Below are 12,745 nucleotides of genomic sequence, written 5' to 3' on the forward strand. Positions count from 1 at the left end.
GCCTGGAACATGCCTCAAAGACCAATGGTTATTTATGGAATGCAACTCTCAACTGAACTGAAACCTCCTTTGTGCACCTTTCCATGTTTGCATATACAAGTCCTTTATTTATCTCCCCCCCCTCAACATCCGTGCATTCTCTAATGACCAATTCCGAGCTCCGGTGACCCTACTTGGGCCTGTGCTCTACTCCCCACACCTAGACCCCTCTGAGGGGTATAATATGTCTTACAGGAACCACTGTCAGCCTGTGTGCGTCTACATACGTACTACTGTAGATCTCACCCAATAACCATCGATAAATGAGCTTTCTCTATCCTTGTAGTCGCAATAGATTCATCGTAAACTGTAGAAAAGACACGGGCAAGGGTAGGAAATTATAGTCGATCGATTGCATGCAAAACGCTATAGAGGTGTATGGTATGGTATAAGGGAATTGCAGCTCACTGGTCACAAAGAAAAAGATATCCAAAGCGAATGGTTCGCCACAGGTATATCGGGGTAAGCGTGGGATATGTAAAGGGCGGGGGGCGCGGTTGTTGGAAATTCCCTAACACCAACGGAAACAGATCACTTTCCAAAGGCAGGGGGGTTATTAAAACCTTCGCACAAATCATATATGCAAGTCGTGCCCGCTGAGGCGAGTAACTTTTAATCCAGAATGTTCGGATAATATGCTCATTGAATCGAATCCCGGGCCAGAAAATAGGGGCAAAGCAGGTGATACTTTACCATGCGAATGGAACAGTTCCCGACAGTAAAAAGGGTAAATATGGGAAAGATGGGAAATGGAAAGCAAAAGGATGGAAAGAACACAGAAACAATAGTCAAAAACAAATCAGATTAAAGTCAAGAAATCATGCCATGGGATTCCAACGGTAATATCCCAACCCAGCGCCTAACAAATGGACTAAGAGGCAGTATTATAGCACCACAACGCCTGTTCCCGATCCATGAAACACGAGAGAGTATCAATAAAGAGAAAAGCCAAAGGGATTAGAGTTAAAGGAGGGCACAAAGGGAAAAGGAACGTCAACACCGTGAGGAGTCAGTAAGGTTAGGTCAGTCCTGCGAACCAGTGCCATGCTAAAGTAGTGGCTCTGATCGGCATGGCAGCCATGTGGCTAGAGATGGACCGGGAGAAACCTAGAGGATGCCCGAGTCTTTCAAGGCGTTCTGCAATATTGTCTCCTTGACAGCCGCAAATACTAGGCGGATATTCGTCGTGTCGGTCGCTTGGGTCAGACTGAATATTGGCAGACAGGTCAGCGCTCCCCTCTGGGTAACTGGTCTTGGGGGTGAACTCACTGGGGATAAAGGTTCAAATGAGCCCGATTGACCTGGTTGAACCGCCACAACAGATATTTGGCAGCGCGGTTGACGTCGTTCCCGCCCAGATAATCGGGGAAATAATCGCTCAACGGCGACCGAGGGAGTTTCTGGCGGAACAGATCGACCTTGTTCAAGAAGAGGATGATACTGGTCCGCATGAACCACCGGGAATTCACGACGGAATCGAACAGCACTAAGCTCTCCATCATTCGGTTCTGCGAAAGCACATCAGCATCAGGTCTCGTCGCGCGACACGGGGTGGAGCTTACTTGGTTGCTTTCTTCGAGGAGTACCTGATCATACTCACTCAATGCCACACAGAAGATGATCGAAGTGACGTTCTCGAAACAATGGATCCACTTCTTCCGCTCACTTCGTTGGCCGCCAACGTCAAACATGCTATATACCATAAGCGACCGCACGGAAGAATGATCGGGAAAGTCAGCCATACTGTATGCTCAATTGGCCCATCGTGAACCGTGTTTCGTAGATACCGGTGGTCTTTGTTCTCGCGCGAAGCACATCATTGACATTCGGGGTGTATCCTTGCGACGAGATCCGTTTCGCTTCCTCGAAGAAACTAGGGGCGCATTAATATGGGCATGTGATATCACAAACGCCAGCAGGGGTTCTTACTATGGCGCAGAGTCCATCAGGTAGAACTCATTCTGATGCTCCAGAACTGTCGACGTGCACGGGTCATTCCAGAGGTATGTGATCGCGTCCCCTACTTCCGGATCGAGGAATTTGGTCGGGTCGGGGTCGATATTGTAGTTGTCAAGGTATTTGATATAATCGCGAACTTTCTGGCTCGACGGCTCCAGACTAAACTGCCGGTAGGCTCCAGTGATGGACCTGGCGCAATCCAAGAGGTTCTTATAGACCGTGATGCGATATAAGAGCAGTTCCTCCGTTGAGTAGCCATTCTGGTGAATGATCTTCATCTGTTTGACAATCGTGGACTTTCCGCTTTCGCCGGATCCTAAAGCAAAGGAAAGAAAAGCGATCATTAGCCAGACATAGGGGAATCATCAAAGAAACCATTCAGACCTACCCAGTAGTAGGATCTTGCATTCCTTCCGTAAACGCCGCGAATCCTCCTCTAATTTGCGATCGATCGCCTGGCTGTGTTTCTTCTGCTCCGCATCTCCTGTCGACTCCGAGCTCAAGCATGAACCCATATTCTCGTTAGATGTCCCAGACAGCGAAGGCTCTCAACCATTAGCTGCCTGCGGAGGTGAACAGCATCGACCTATCAGGACACCTGGACCCGACGAACACCGCAGGTACCTAATATCACAACGCCAGAGAGTAAATCACAGTGCGAAAAATAATTACTGGCGCGATCGGGTTTCGGAGGCGAGCTGACAGAGAAGAAAGAAAGAGCCAAGGGAAATGAAAAGAAAGGGAGCAGAAGGAGCGGGCAAGTTTGCGATCGACGAACGAGCTCGGTCCAAGAATCGAGGCTGCACAGTGGCCAGAAGCAGGCACCACAATAATAATTCCGGTCTGGGACTGAAGGTCTGAGCGACAAATGCAAGCTCCCGGGGAAGAGGCGGGGAGGGGGGCTGTGGTTTGAGGGAAGGGAAGGCGATGGCTCGTGATGCAGATGAAACTAGGGAGAGGGTGGACGGGGGTGAAGGTTGGAAAGGGAGTCCAAGCGTTCTTGTGGTGTATTGTCCTCCTTATTAGGCTGGCAATGATGAGGGGTGACAAGAATCAAACTGCGGAGCAAGAAGGCGAGAGAGAGTGACAAGCCGACGCTAAAAGGATAACAGAGGTCGATCGGGGGGGATGATGTGGGAGTGTGGATTGAGAGCGCGGGTCTCCAGTGAGATAATGTAATCAGTGAGGATCAGAGTGTGGGATTCTCCAGGACGCAATGTGTCATGCATGTAATAATGGATGGGAAAATAATAGTAAGAATAGTAACGAAGATGATAAGAATAAGAATAAAAATAATCTGGAGAAACACGAGACAGGTGCGGGTGAGCGGATGAAAGTGTAAAGACAATCAATGGAATGAATGGAATTAGGATTTATTAGATATTACTGTCTGGTCAGTAGCGGTGAGTTGTATAAAGAACAAATAACAGGCGGTGGAATTCGTGTGTGGGTAGTCGAGTTGTAGTAGTAGTAGGAGTAGTAGGAGTAGTAGGAGTCGTCGGGAGGAGAAGGAAAGGGAAGATATTGCCTCAGAACCCCCAGAGTGGATGGTTCCCAATCGTCATATATTTGGACCGATTGGGGGTGGAGATGATTACATACACAAACCCCAGTCAACTCAGATCGCAGCGTGTGGGTATTGTTCGCAAAAAAAAAAAAAAAAAAAAAAAAAAAACGTGGACCAGGCGAAGCTTACCAGATGGGTCATGGTTAACATTATAAGTACGGAGTACTCCGTAATAAATCAAGTATTGGAGAAATAAGAGCTTGCTCGGTGTTACTCTATCTAACTTCCGGTGGCTATGAGGAGAAACTCCTTGTGACAGAATCTGGACTTAGATTGAGTCCGGAGTCGGGTCGAGAAGTGTTTTAATTTCAATCCTTTGTGTCCGAGTCGGATGGCCGAAGGTTAAAAGGGCGCTATTTGCATCCATGATCATCCACATATTGGGGGAGTGTGATGAGAGAGATCAGGTAATGGCCATTACCCATGATTTAATTTAATACACCATATTACGCGGTCGTGTCTACCGTGAATTAGTATCTCTTGGTAGGTACTCCTGTATCCTCGTATTATTGACCACCGGGGAGAGATCGGATAAGACGGTTACTGTAGGTGACCCAGGATTGATTGAAATGTTTCTTCCAAGGATTCCTGTTCATTAAATTACTGCCTACTTTCCTACTCTTCTCTCGAGTCCGATCTATCCATTCTATGAGAACCCCACGAATAAAAAGCAAGATAAACCAAACGTCATCCCAATCCGGAGGTGATCAAGACAATAGATCCATTTCTATACGACGTGACCTCTGCACAGTCAGTCTTAGACTGACCATGAAATATCCAACCTAAATCCTATCAACACATATCCTCTAGAGTGATCGGTTGTGTCGTCACTTTCACTCCCATGGCTCGCAGATAGGGTACCATTAGATTTGTTACATCCATACATCTCCTGTTTACTCCGTACATAGCCCCCCCCCACGGAAGCGCCCCGTCCAAGCGCGCGATGCTGGTTTGGGAATGTCAAGGCTGAGGCCGGGCTATGCCCTTGCAGGACCCTGGTTGGAGGACGGAATTCTCTAGGGTTTATCCTAGCATCACTATCCTAGACAGAGTTTGTGGGGACTGTCTCATCTCTTGTTGAAATAGAAAGGCGCAATGACCAAGTAAGCCATAGATGATATGACCCTAATTAAATCTATTGAATCTGTTGGATATTTGAAGTAGGCGAACCTACAACACTTAGGTACTCCGTACTGGGCCGTAAAATTGACATGATATGGGGTTGCCACGTGCACCGTATGGGTGGGTTGGGGCTAGTGCCCTCGGAATACTACATGAGGCGATCGATTCCTCTGAGGTTGGTGAAACAGTCAAGAAAATATCTAGGATACCTGGGCTCGTGGAGGAAGTGTGCCGACATTATATAGCTATAACTTAAGGCATTGTGGTCGGGAGTAAGCAGGCAGCTGTGAATGTCCATTGTCAACGTCAGTGTCTAGGCTGTATCGAAATCTTTGGGCGATAAGCTACGTGGCCAAAACCTTCTTCTTTGAATCTTTTATATTTTTTTTTCCGGGACAACCACCATCAAAAGATACAGAGGGTCTACATTGTGTGGGTCAGACATGCATTCTACCCTTCTTTCCCTCTTAGATAAGGAATGCAGTTCTCCATGTCCGTCTTTCGATTCGGCATAATACGTGTCTCCTCTTGAAACGCCATGGTCGGTTTTTAGTCACAAACAGGAGGATCTTGCTTGGCAGATTGATACTTCGGGCATTTCCAAGAGACTAACTCGCATATCCATATATAACTGCAGAGTAGCATTCCTACCTAAGACTTTCATACTCCGGTTCACCAACAGAATCCCGTCTCTTTCAAGGGACACCCATGAAATCTAACTACTGTTAAGAGTCCCGATTCATTTTGTACGGTTGGCTCTGATACGAAGCGTCCAGAACGGATTGGAGCCAGCCGTTCAGCCCCACAGCCTGGAGAACAGGGACTATGATGGAATTGCAGCCTTGGAATAGGACTGTCTAGCCTTGTCGGGATAGATGTTGAGAAAGACAGACTGGTCTAACCCTAATAAGTTTATTGTCATTGCTCAGTGTAGGTGAGGTGCTCGTCTCCGTTGATTGAATATTAACTCTAAGACAGCCTTGTCTGCTGCCTTTCATACAGTATGAACGATACTATATCTCCCATTTTGTACTGCGACTATACTAGCAGATGATGCCGATCGTACATTGATGAGCCTCACACACCAGGTGGGTGATGAAAAATAGAGAAAGAAAGATAAGAAAGCTTTGAGAGAAGTGGTGTGTACTCATAGCAATAGCAATTTTCATCAGTCAACTTGTAGTAGTGTATGTCTTGATGTCTGGAATGATGAGGGATATTAGGGGATATATAACCTCATCTCAAGAGGTACACAATCTCCTACCTAATAATAGAAGGTCTGAAAGATGGAAGGCTTGAAGCCTTTCGTGCGCTGAGCTAAAAACCATCCAGTCAAACGTTAGATAAGCGTAGGCAATCTTGCTTCAGTGACTTTGGAACCATAATCCGACCAATAGCAAATGCCCAAGACGATCTCATTTATACATTAGGGACCGCGTGGAAGAAATTACAGTTACTCATCTTCCCAGATCCTGCTTCTCTGGTCGCGGACGTCATCGCTCCTTTTGGTCTTTGGCAAAGGCTCCAACTAAGCGGGCTAAAGTCCAGTTTCCCCACATGCCTACGACCCTGCTACCCAGGTTTGCCGCCACCTAGTCGGACACTCTAACTGACGGCTTTTGCTTCCTCTCTGCTTTCTGATTTACCCCCCCCCATTATTATTATTCGCCCCTCAACTGTCCCTCCGATTTTCAATATCATCCAACTATCGACTCTCGGCTTCATCTTCCCCAACACCCATCCATTCCTTATCCACAAACCCCTCCCTCTCCTTTCACCTCCACTTCCCCCTCTTTTTCCCCTCGTTTTCTCCCCTTCTTCTTGAGACAAAGAAAGGATAGAAAAAGATAAAAAAAAAAAAAAAAAAATTAAATATACGAGGGAGAAATTAGCAACAACGTTGAAGGATTCGTCTCGAATATTGTCGTTCATCCTTGATCCAATATGGCGGAATTCGTGCGTGCCCAGATCTTCGGAACCACCTTCGAGATCACCAGCAGGTACAATTTTTTTCCACCGTCGTCCTTCGACTTGATACAAGAATGGTCTTTCTAAACGTTTGGCAGGTATACAGATCTGCAGCCGGTGGGAATGGGTGCCTTTGGTCTCGTATGGTATGCTTGAACTCAACCCCTCTTTTTCGACTTTTCCTGCAACACCCCGCGTCCCGCGTCATCGAACATGCGCTGACACGTTCCCCGATAATGCATCAGCTCCGCAAGAGATCAATTGACCGGTCAGCCCGTCGCCGTGAAGAAGATCATGAAACCGTTCAGCACCCCGGTCCTATCCAAGAGAACGTACCGCGAACTGAAACTGCTGAAACACCTGCGACATGAAAACGTTAGTCGACCCAACCGACCGTAAAGACCGTCCGCTGGGTTCGTCTGTTGACCATCTGCAGATCATTAGCTTGAGCGATATCTTTATTTCTCCCCTGGAAGACATGTACGCGATTTATCCTGGCTTGGATGATCGACAGGGCTTGAACTGACTGAACGCTGTAGCTACTTTGTCACGGAACTTTTGGGAACCGACCTCCATAGACTCCTCACCTCCCGACCGTTGGAAAAGCAGTTCATTCAGTACTTCCTATACCAGATCCTTGTGCGTGGCCACGATCCCTCTCCCCCCGGTTTGGTGAAGGTTGGTCGCTAACCTTCCGTCAGCGGGGCCTGAAATACGTCCACTCGGCAGGTGTCGTCCATCGGGACCTGAAGCCCAGCAACATCCTTATCAATGAAAACTGTGACCTGAAGATCTGCGATTTCGGTCTCGCCCGTATTCAAGATCCCCAGATGACCGGCTACGTTTCGACACGATACTACCGCGCCCCCGAGATCATGCTTACATGGCAGAAGTACGACGTCGAGGTGGACATCTGGAGCGCAGCCTGCATTTTCGCGGAGATGGTCGAGGGAAAGCCTCTCTTCCCTGGCAAGGACCATGTGAATCAGTTTTCGATCATTACAGAGCTCCTTGGAACTCCGCCGGACGATGTGATCCAGACTATTTGCAGCGAGAACGTTAGTGTTTTCTTCCTTGTGGTTCATTTTGCGGCGTCATGCTAACATCGTCTTCACAACAGACTTTGCGATTCGTTAAGTCGTTACCCAAGCGGGAACGTCAACCTCTGGCGAACAAGTTTAAGAATGCCGATCCCGACGGTAAGCCTAGTTTGACGGTTATTGGATGGGGATGATTCGGTCGCTGACTTTCACAGCCGTGGACCTCCTCGAGAAAATGCTCGTCTTCGATCCCAAGAAGAGAATCTCCGCTACCGAGGCGCTCGCACACGAATACCTTGCCCCCTACCACGACCCCACCGATGAACCGGTGGCCGAAGAGAAGTTTGACTGGTCATTCAACGACGCCGATTTGCCCGTGGATACCTGGAAGATCATGATGTACACGTTCTAAAATCAAGCACTCACGGTGAATGCTCTGCTGACATGACATGCGCAGGTACTCGGAAATCCTGGATTTCCACAACATTGACCAAGGCCCCGATGCCGGTCAAGTCTTTGGACCTGTCGGAGACGGACAGCAGGGGTTTGCATGAGAAGTTCCGATTGCTGATCCCATGATGAGGAAGTTTTCAACTCTTCTTTTTACTCCCCATATGACAATGATCCAAGTAGGCACAGGTGGTCTGCATTTGTCATTCCACCTGTCCAGGCCTGTCCCGGTTTATCACCATGTGTCTGTGATAATTTTGTCGGTCGCCGTTTTGTTCAGAGCGGAAGAAAGTAATGTGTAAGTGGAGGTTTTAACCATTCATGCTATTGTTACTCAGTTAAGAGTTGGATGACCTGGGAGTTGAACGCGTCTGTAACACGAACAATTCATCTTGACATCGTCTTTACATCATCTATATTATATACAAGCACGTGTGAAATCTGCCGTATGAATCATGGATCAATCTCGTATGATCGAAGTCTCTTAAGGTACCTCAAACACCCCTCAATATCCAGGTCGGCATGATCATCATCTGGTGGTCAGGCGCGGTCACAAGATAAAAATGGAAACACTCCACCAGGACCACCTGGGCTGAAGATCCATGGCGACCGTAATGAAAATGGCTGCATACTTGGCCACTGGGCCGGCAGGGCTACAGTACCACTCCGTACTACTACTACGTAATAGGCCCTCAGACAGCGGGGCTTACGGAGGAAGGGAGACTTCATTAACTACTAGTAGTAAGTCAGAATAGTTGACGATCCCCAGCTTTACTTTCCAGTCACCGCCCGAGGAAGAGCAAACCATTCTGCAACCCTTCAATTTCCCCTGGTTCCAAACAAGTAAACCTCTCCCTCCGGACCAACTCTTTCGACCGTTGGGTTGTGTATCTTTATAACGGATCAATTATCATTCTTGGGTCAACACGTGAGGGGGGTTTGATCGACCGTCTTTATTTCTCGCCTTTTCTGGAAGGGCTGCCCTCACCCTTCACCAGGAAGGAAACTGGCTTAGAACGTGTCATTTTCGGTGGTTGTTTTTGTCATTCTTTCTTTTTTATTATAAGTCACACCCCACAGATAGCCCTCCACTATGGCTAGTACCTCGAGTCAACAGGTGCCCATTGTTATGGTCATTGATTTCCACCATGCAAGGTGAGTAGCTCGAATGAGGGGAAGAGAGAGGCGTCGTTGTATACCGCGCGACATTCTTCGGCTTGAACTCCACACGAGTCGCATCCCACACCACCACCACCAGATATGCGACTGCGACACAGGGCGCGACGAGTACCTCATGCGGGGCGGACACATCGGCTAACCCATATCTCTCTTCTTTCTCCACAGGGGCCCCGAAATCGAGCACTGTATAGGAAACGAGGGGACCGACCCCGCGGTGGAAAATGACTGGTCCTTATTACCATTCATGGCGCTATCGGACGGCGCGCATATGTACGAACCGCCTCCCATTTCTCCTTTCTCCCACTCCTCCCATACCGTCTTCGGAACACCCCGCAAAACAACGTTTAGTCCTTCATTGACGTGGTCCCCGCGCTGCGATTAGGTCGACCGAGGAATTCTCGTATTTCACCCTACATCAGAAAGAGACCGCCACGGAGCCTGCGACTTCGCTTTTTGGTATCGCCTGCGCCAGACAGATCGACGCGAGTATTCTCAAGTACAAGCCGCCGGAGGTTACGCGGTCGACTGTGCAGAAGGCTGTCGTGGTGGTGACGGATAGTCCGCAATATCTGGGCCAATTGAGGGAGAAATTGTCGGTGGTGACGACGGCTTGGTTTGCGCAACGGTATGTTGGTGATCGCATCCGATCTGGAGGTGGCGGCGCTCGCGCCGTCAAGTGATCATATGGTGGGACAATGCGATGGGGAATGTGGCTGATTCGTCTGGTTGAAAAATAGGGACTTTTCGGACTTTGATATTCTCAAGGTGTGTTTCGGCGCTGCGGTCTGACCCTTCGAAAACATGCTGATATATGTGGTTAGAAATTCCGAGAAGGGCTGGTGATTAGCCTGGAGAAGAATGAGAGCTTCAAAGACCAAAACTTGGGTAAGACTGCTGCATTGGGTGCTATATGACATGTCTGATCGGTGTAGGACTTTCGCTGCGGGAGATGATCCACGAGTTCAAGTACCAGACGCTTGTATTGTTCAAGGCTTTGCTTCTGCAGCCAAAGGTACGGATAATTCGCGCAAACGACATAGCCTTGTTACTGACCGTCGACAGATGCTGTTCTTCGGCTCGAGATGCGAACGCCTGTGCATGATCCAGTTCTCGCTCGTTTCTCTCATACCGGGCCTTATGAACAGCCTCGGGGACTGTGCCGATCCCTCATTCGATAACTATGCGCAAACCGTTCAGAAACCGACCTCCCTCAAAACTAGCGACAGAAGCTCTTGTATGGGATCAGCTTCCCCTTTGTAACTACGATGGCTAATTATTTCAGTACTATCTTATATGGGGCTACCATTACAAATCTTTGGAAAGGTTTGCACATTTCGGAGAAGCGTTGTGGGTAGTTCTGACTTCTTCCTAGGGCAGCATGTTCGGGCCGTACACACCATTACAGCAGCTGGATCTGCTCGCAGATGACGGAACCAAGTCATACGTTGTCGGGTCGACGAACTCTTTACTCTTGCAACAGAAGGACCGCTATAGTGATATTTTAATCAACGTAAGTAGCTGCACTCTCGGTAGCTTGCGTTTTCTAACTTGATTGCTCTAGCTTGACGAAGATACCATCAATATCTCATCCCTGACTTTACGAAATGCATTGGCGCTGTCGACCGCGGATAGACGTTGGATCGACCTCCTTACCCAAATCATCAATGAAACGTGGGATGAAAGCCACCCGGAACGCCCCAGGACGCACGGCTATATGGGATCCGAGGAGTTCATCAGACTCCAGTTTGAGGAATACTTGCTCGCGCTACTCGCTTGCATGAAGTACCACGAAGAACTTGACTCATTCAACGCCGGTGATCCTGGTCGGAGGACCCAGGAGCAGATAGATGGACTCAACATTGAAGGCGACCCGGCGTTGGAATTCAACGGAGAGTTCCTGGCAATGTGGCAAAACACTCCCAACTACGCTCTCTTCTCGCGTCTAACATCCGATGCCCTCCCTTTCTCGATCGTCGAACCCCGTCATCCTTGCGCTGGAGGCCTCACAATCGACGATGTCCAACGACGTATCTCGCAACAGGTCGCAGATCTCCATCTCGACGAACGCGTCCGCGAAGGCCGCGAAGCGCTCAATAGACACCTAAGCACCGGCCAAAAGAAAATGAGCGCCGCATTCAACAGCTTCTGGTCCGACATCGAATCGATGCGCGAAGCCCAGAAAAAGCGCAACGAAGAAAAGGCAATGCAGTCTCAGCGACAGTCCCTAGACGGAGGATCCTCGCCGCAACCACCACCTCTCCCACGCTCGAATTCCGCAGCCGCTTCAACGACAGCAGGCTCCGCTTGGATGGGCCGCAAAGCGCCCCCGCTAGACATCAACCAAGCGCAAGCCTCAGTCAACTCCGTGGGCCAGAAAGCAGGAGCGTATATCAGCTCGTGGAGCTCCTGGGCCTCTGACAAACGCAAGGAGTGGCAGGAGAAGAAGACTTCTTCCCCCTCCTCCCCATCCTCAGTTACCTCCCCGTCAACGCCCATCCTCGCCACCGTTGCCGAGACAACTGACGCCGAAAGGGGCAGACGGAAGTCTCTCCAAGCGCGTCGCAGCGAAGACTCGAACGCGAGCCTTTCAAGCGTCAGCCTTTCTCTCTCCCGCAGCGGAAGCCGCAGAAAGAGATGGAGCAATATCCTCTTGAGGCGCGAAAGCGGCGAATTCGGCCCCCTCCACCGGAAGGGTGATAGCAGCGGTGAGAGCAGCGACTACGAACCTGTTTATCCGAGATCACCCTTGTCTCGGGAAGCTCCGGTGCTCGGTGAAGATATAGAAGAGCCGGATGTTACGGCCACAGATCATGCGGACAAATCGAGTACGAGTGCCGATGCCCACCACAATACCGAAACCCAGGCCCCGAAAGAAACAAAGGTCTCACCACCCTCCCCGGTAACCGCCAAAGAAACCCATACTACAACGTCTCAACCTCAAGACGATACCAAAGAGGAACAACACGACAATCACCCCCAACAGCCAACAAGTGATGAGAAACCCGCCTTACCCTCTGAGACCACCAGTCTCTCCACAAGCAAATAATCTCCCTTTTTCCTCTTCATCTTTCTCGATATCCAACTCGGACATTCTACCTACCCAGTCTTGGTCTTTCTTGGACATGATGATCTACACGGCACTTACTTACGGGGTGGCTTTCTCTCTTTCTCTTTCATCTTGATTCTTCCAGCGACGTCTATAACACATTATATCACACGTCTAAAACCAAGCCAAGCCAATCAATACCAGGCAATTTCACAATCTACACTTGTTGAACCTTCGATACCCAAATGCAGGGCTTACTTTTGTGTTAGTATTATCTGCTAATTTTTTTCTTTATTTGTCTGTTTCAATCTGTCATCTATGGGTATGATCATAGCCAAAGATACTCGTGTAATATATATATACTTGGACTCACTA

The 12,745-nt window shown here is 48.9% G+C and overlaps 3 protein-coding genes across 3 annotated transcripts; 2 read left to right on the forward strand and 1 right to left on the reverse strand.

Moving 5' to 3' along the window:
* Positions 1–1,146: 1,146 nt before the first annotated feature.
* Positions 1,147–2,513, reverse strand: gpaB (guanine nucleotide-binding protein subunit alpha gpaB; the record flags this gene model as incomplete). Its single annotated transcript, XM_024835687.1, has 5 exons — positions 1,147–1,246; positions 1,309–1,731; positions 1,784–1,912; positions 1,969–2,314; positions 2,387–2,513. The coding sequence occupies 5 exons, from the start codon at positions 2,511–2,513 to the stop codon at positions 1,147–1,149; spliced, it is 1,125 nt and encodes a 374-aa protein (XP_024697441.1).
* Positions 2,514–6,631: 4,118 nt separating this feature from the next.
* Positions 6,632–8,249, forward strand: sakA (mitogen-activated protein kinase HOG1; the record flags this gene model as incomplete). Its single annotated transcript, XM_024833243.1, has 9 exons — positions 6,632–6,687; positions 6,754–6,801; positions 6,901–7,030; positions 7,092–7,135; positions 7,195–7,294; positions 7,357–7,713; positions 7,776–7,854; positions 7,911–8,094; positions 8,153–8,249. 9 exons carry the CDS (start codon positions 6,632–6,634, stop codon positions 8,247–8,249), a joined length of 1,095 nt encoding a protein of 364 aa, XP_024697442.1.
* A 989-nt stretch (positions 8,250–9,238) lies between these two features.
* On the forward strand, positions 9,239–12,370 carry P168DRAFT_229287 (putative Avl9 protein; the record flags this gene model as incomplete). The annotated part of the gene is made up of 10 exons (XM_024833180.1): positions 9,239–9,300; positions 9,490–9,594; positions 9,707–9,949; positions 10,062–10,089; positions 10,146–10,209; positions 10,257–10,336; positions 10,387–10,558; positions 10,607–10,647; positions 10,697–10,834; positions 10,886–12,370. 10 exons carry the CDS (start codon positions 9,239–9,241, stop codon positions 12,368–12,370), a joined length of 2,418 nt encoding a protein of 805 aa, XP_024697443.1.
* Between the last annotated feature and the right edge of the window lie 375 nt (positions 12,371–12,745).

The sequence above is a fragment of the Aspergillus campestris genome (assembly GCF_002847485.1).
Source record: "Aspergillus campestris IBT 28561 chromosome Unknown P168scaffold_1, whole genome shotgun sequence".
Classification (NCBI taxonomy): Eukaryota; Fungi; Ascomycota; class Eurotiomycetes; order Eurotiales; family Aspergillaceae; genus Aspergillus; species Aspergillus campestris.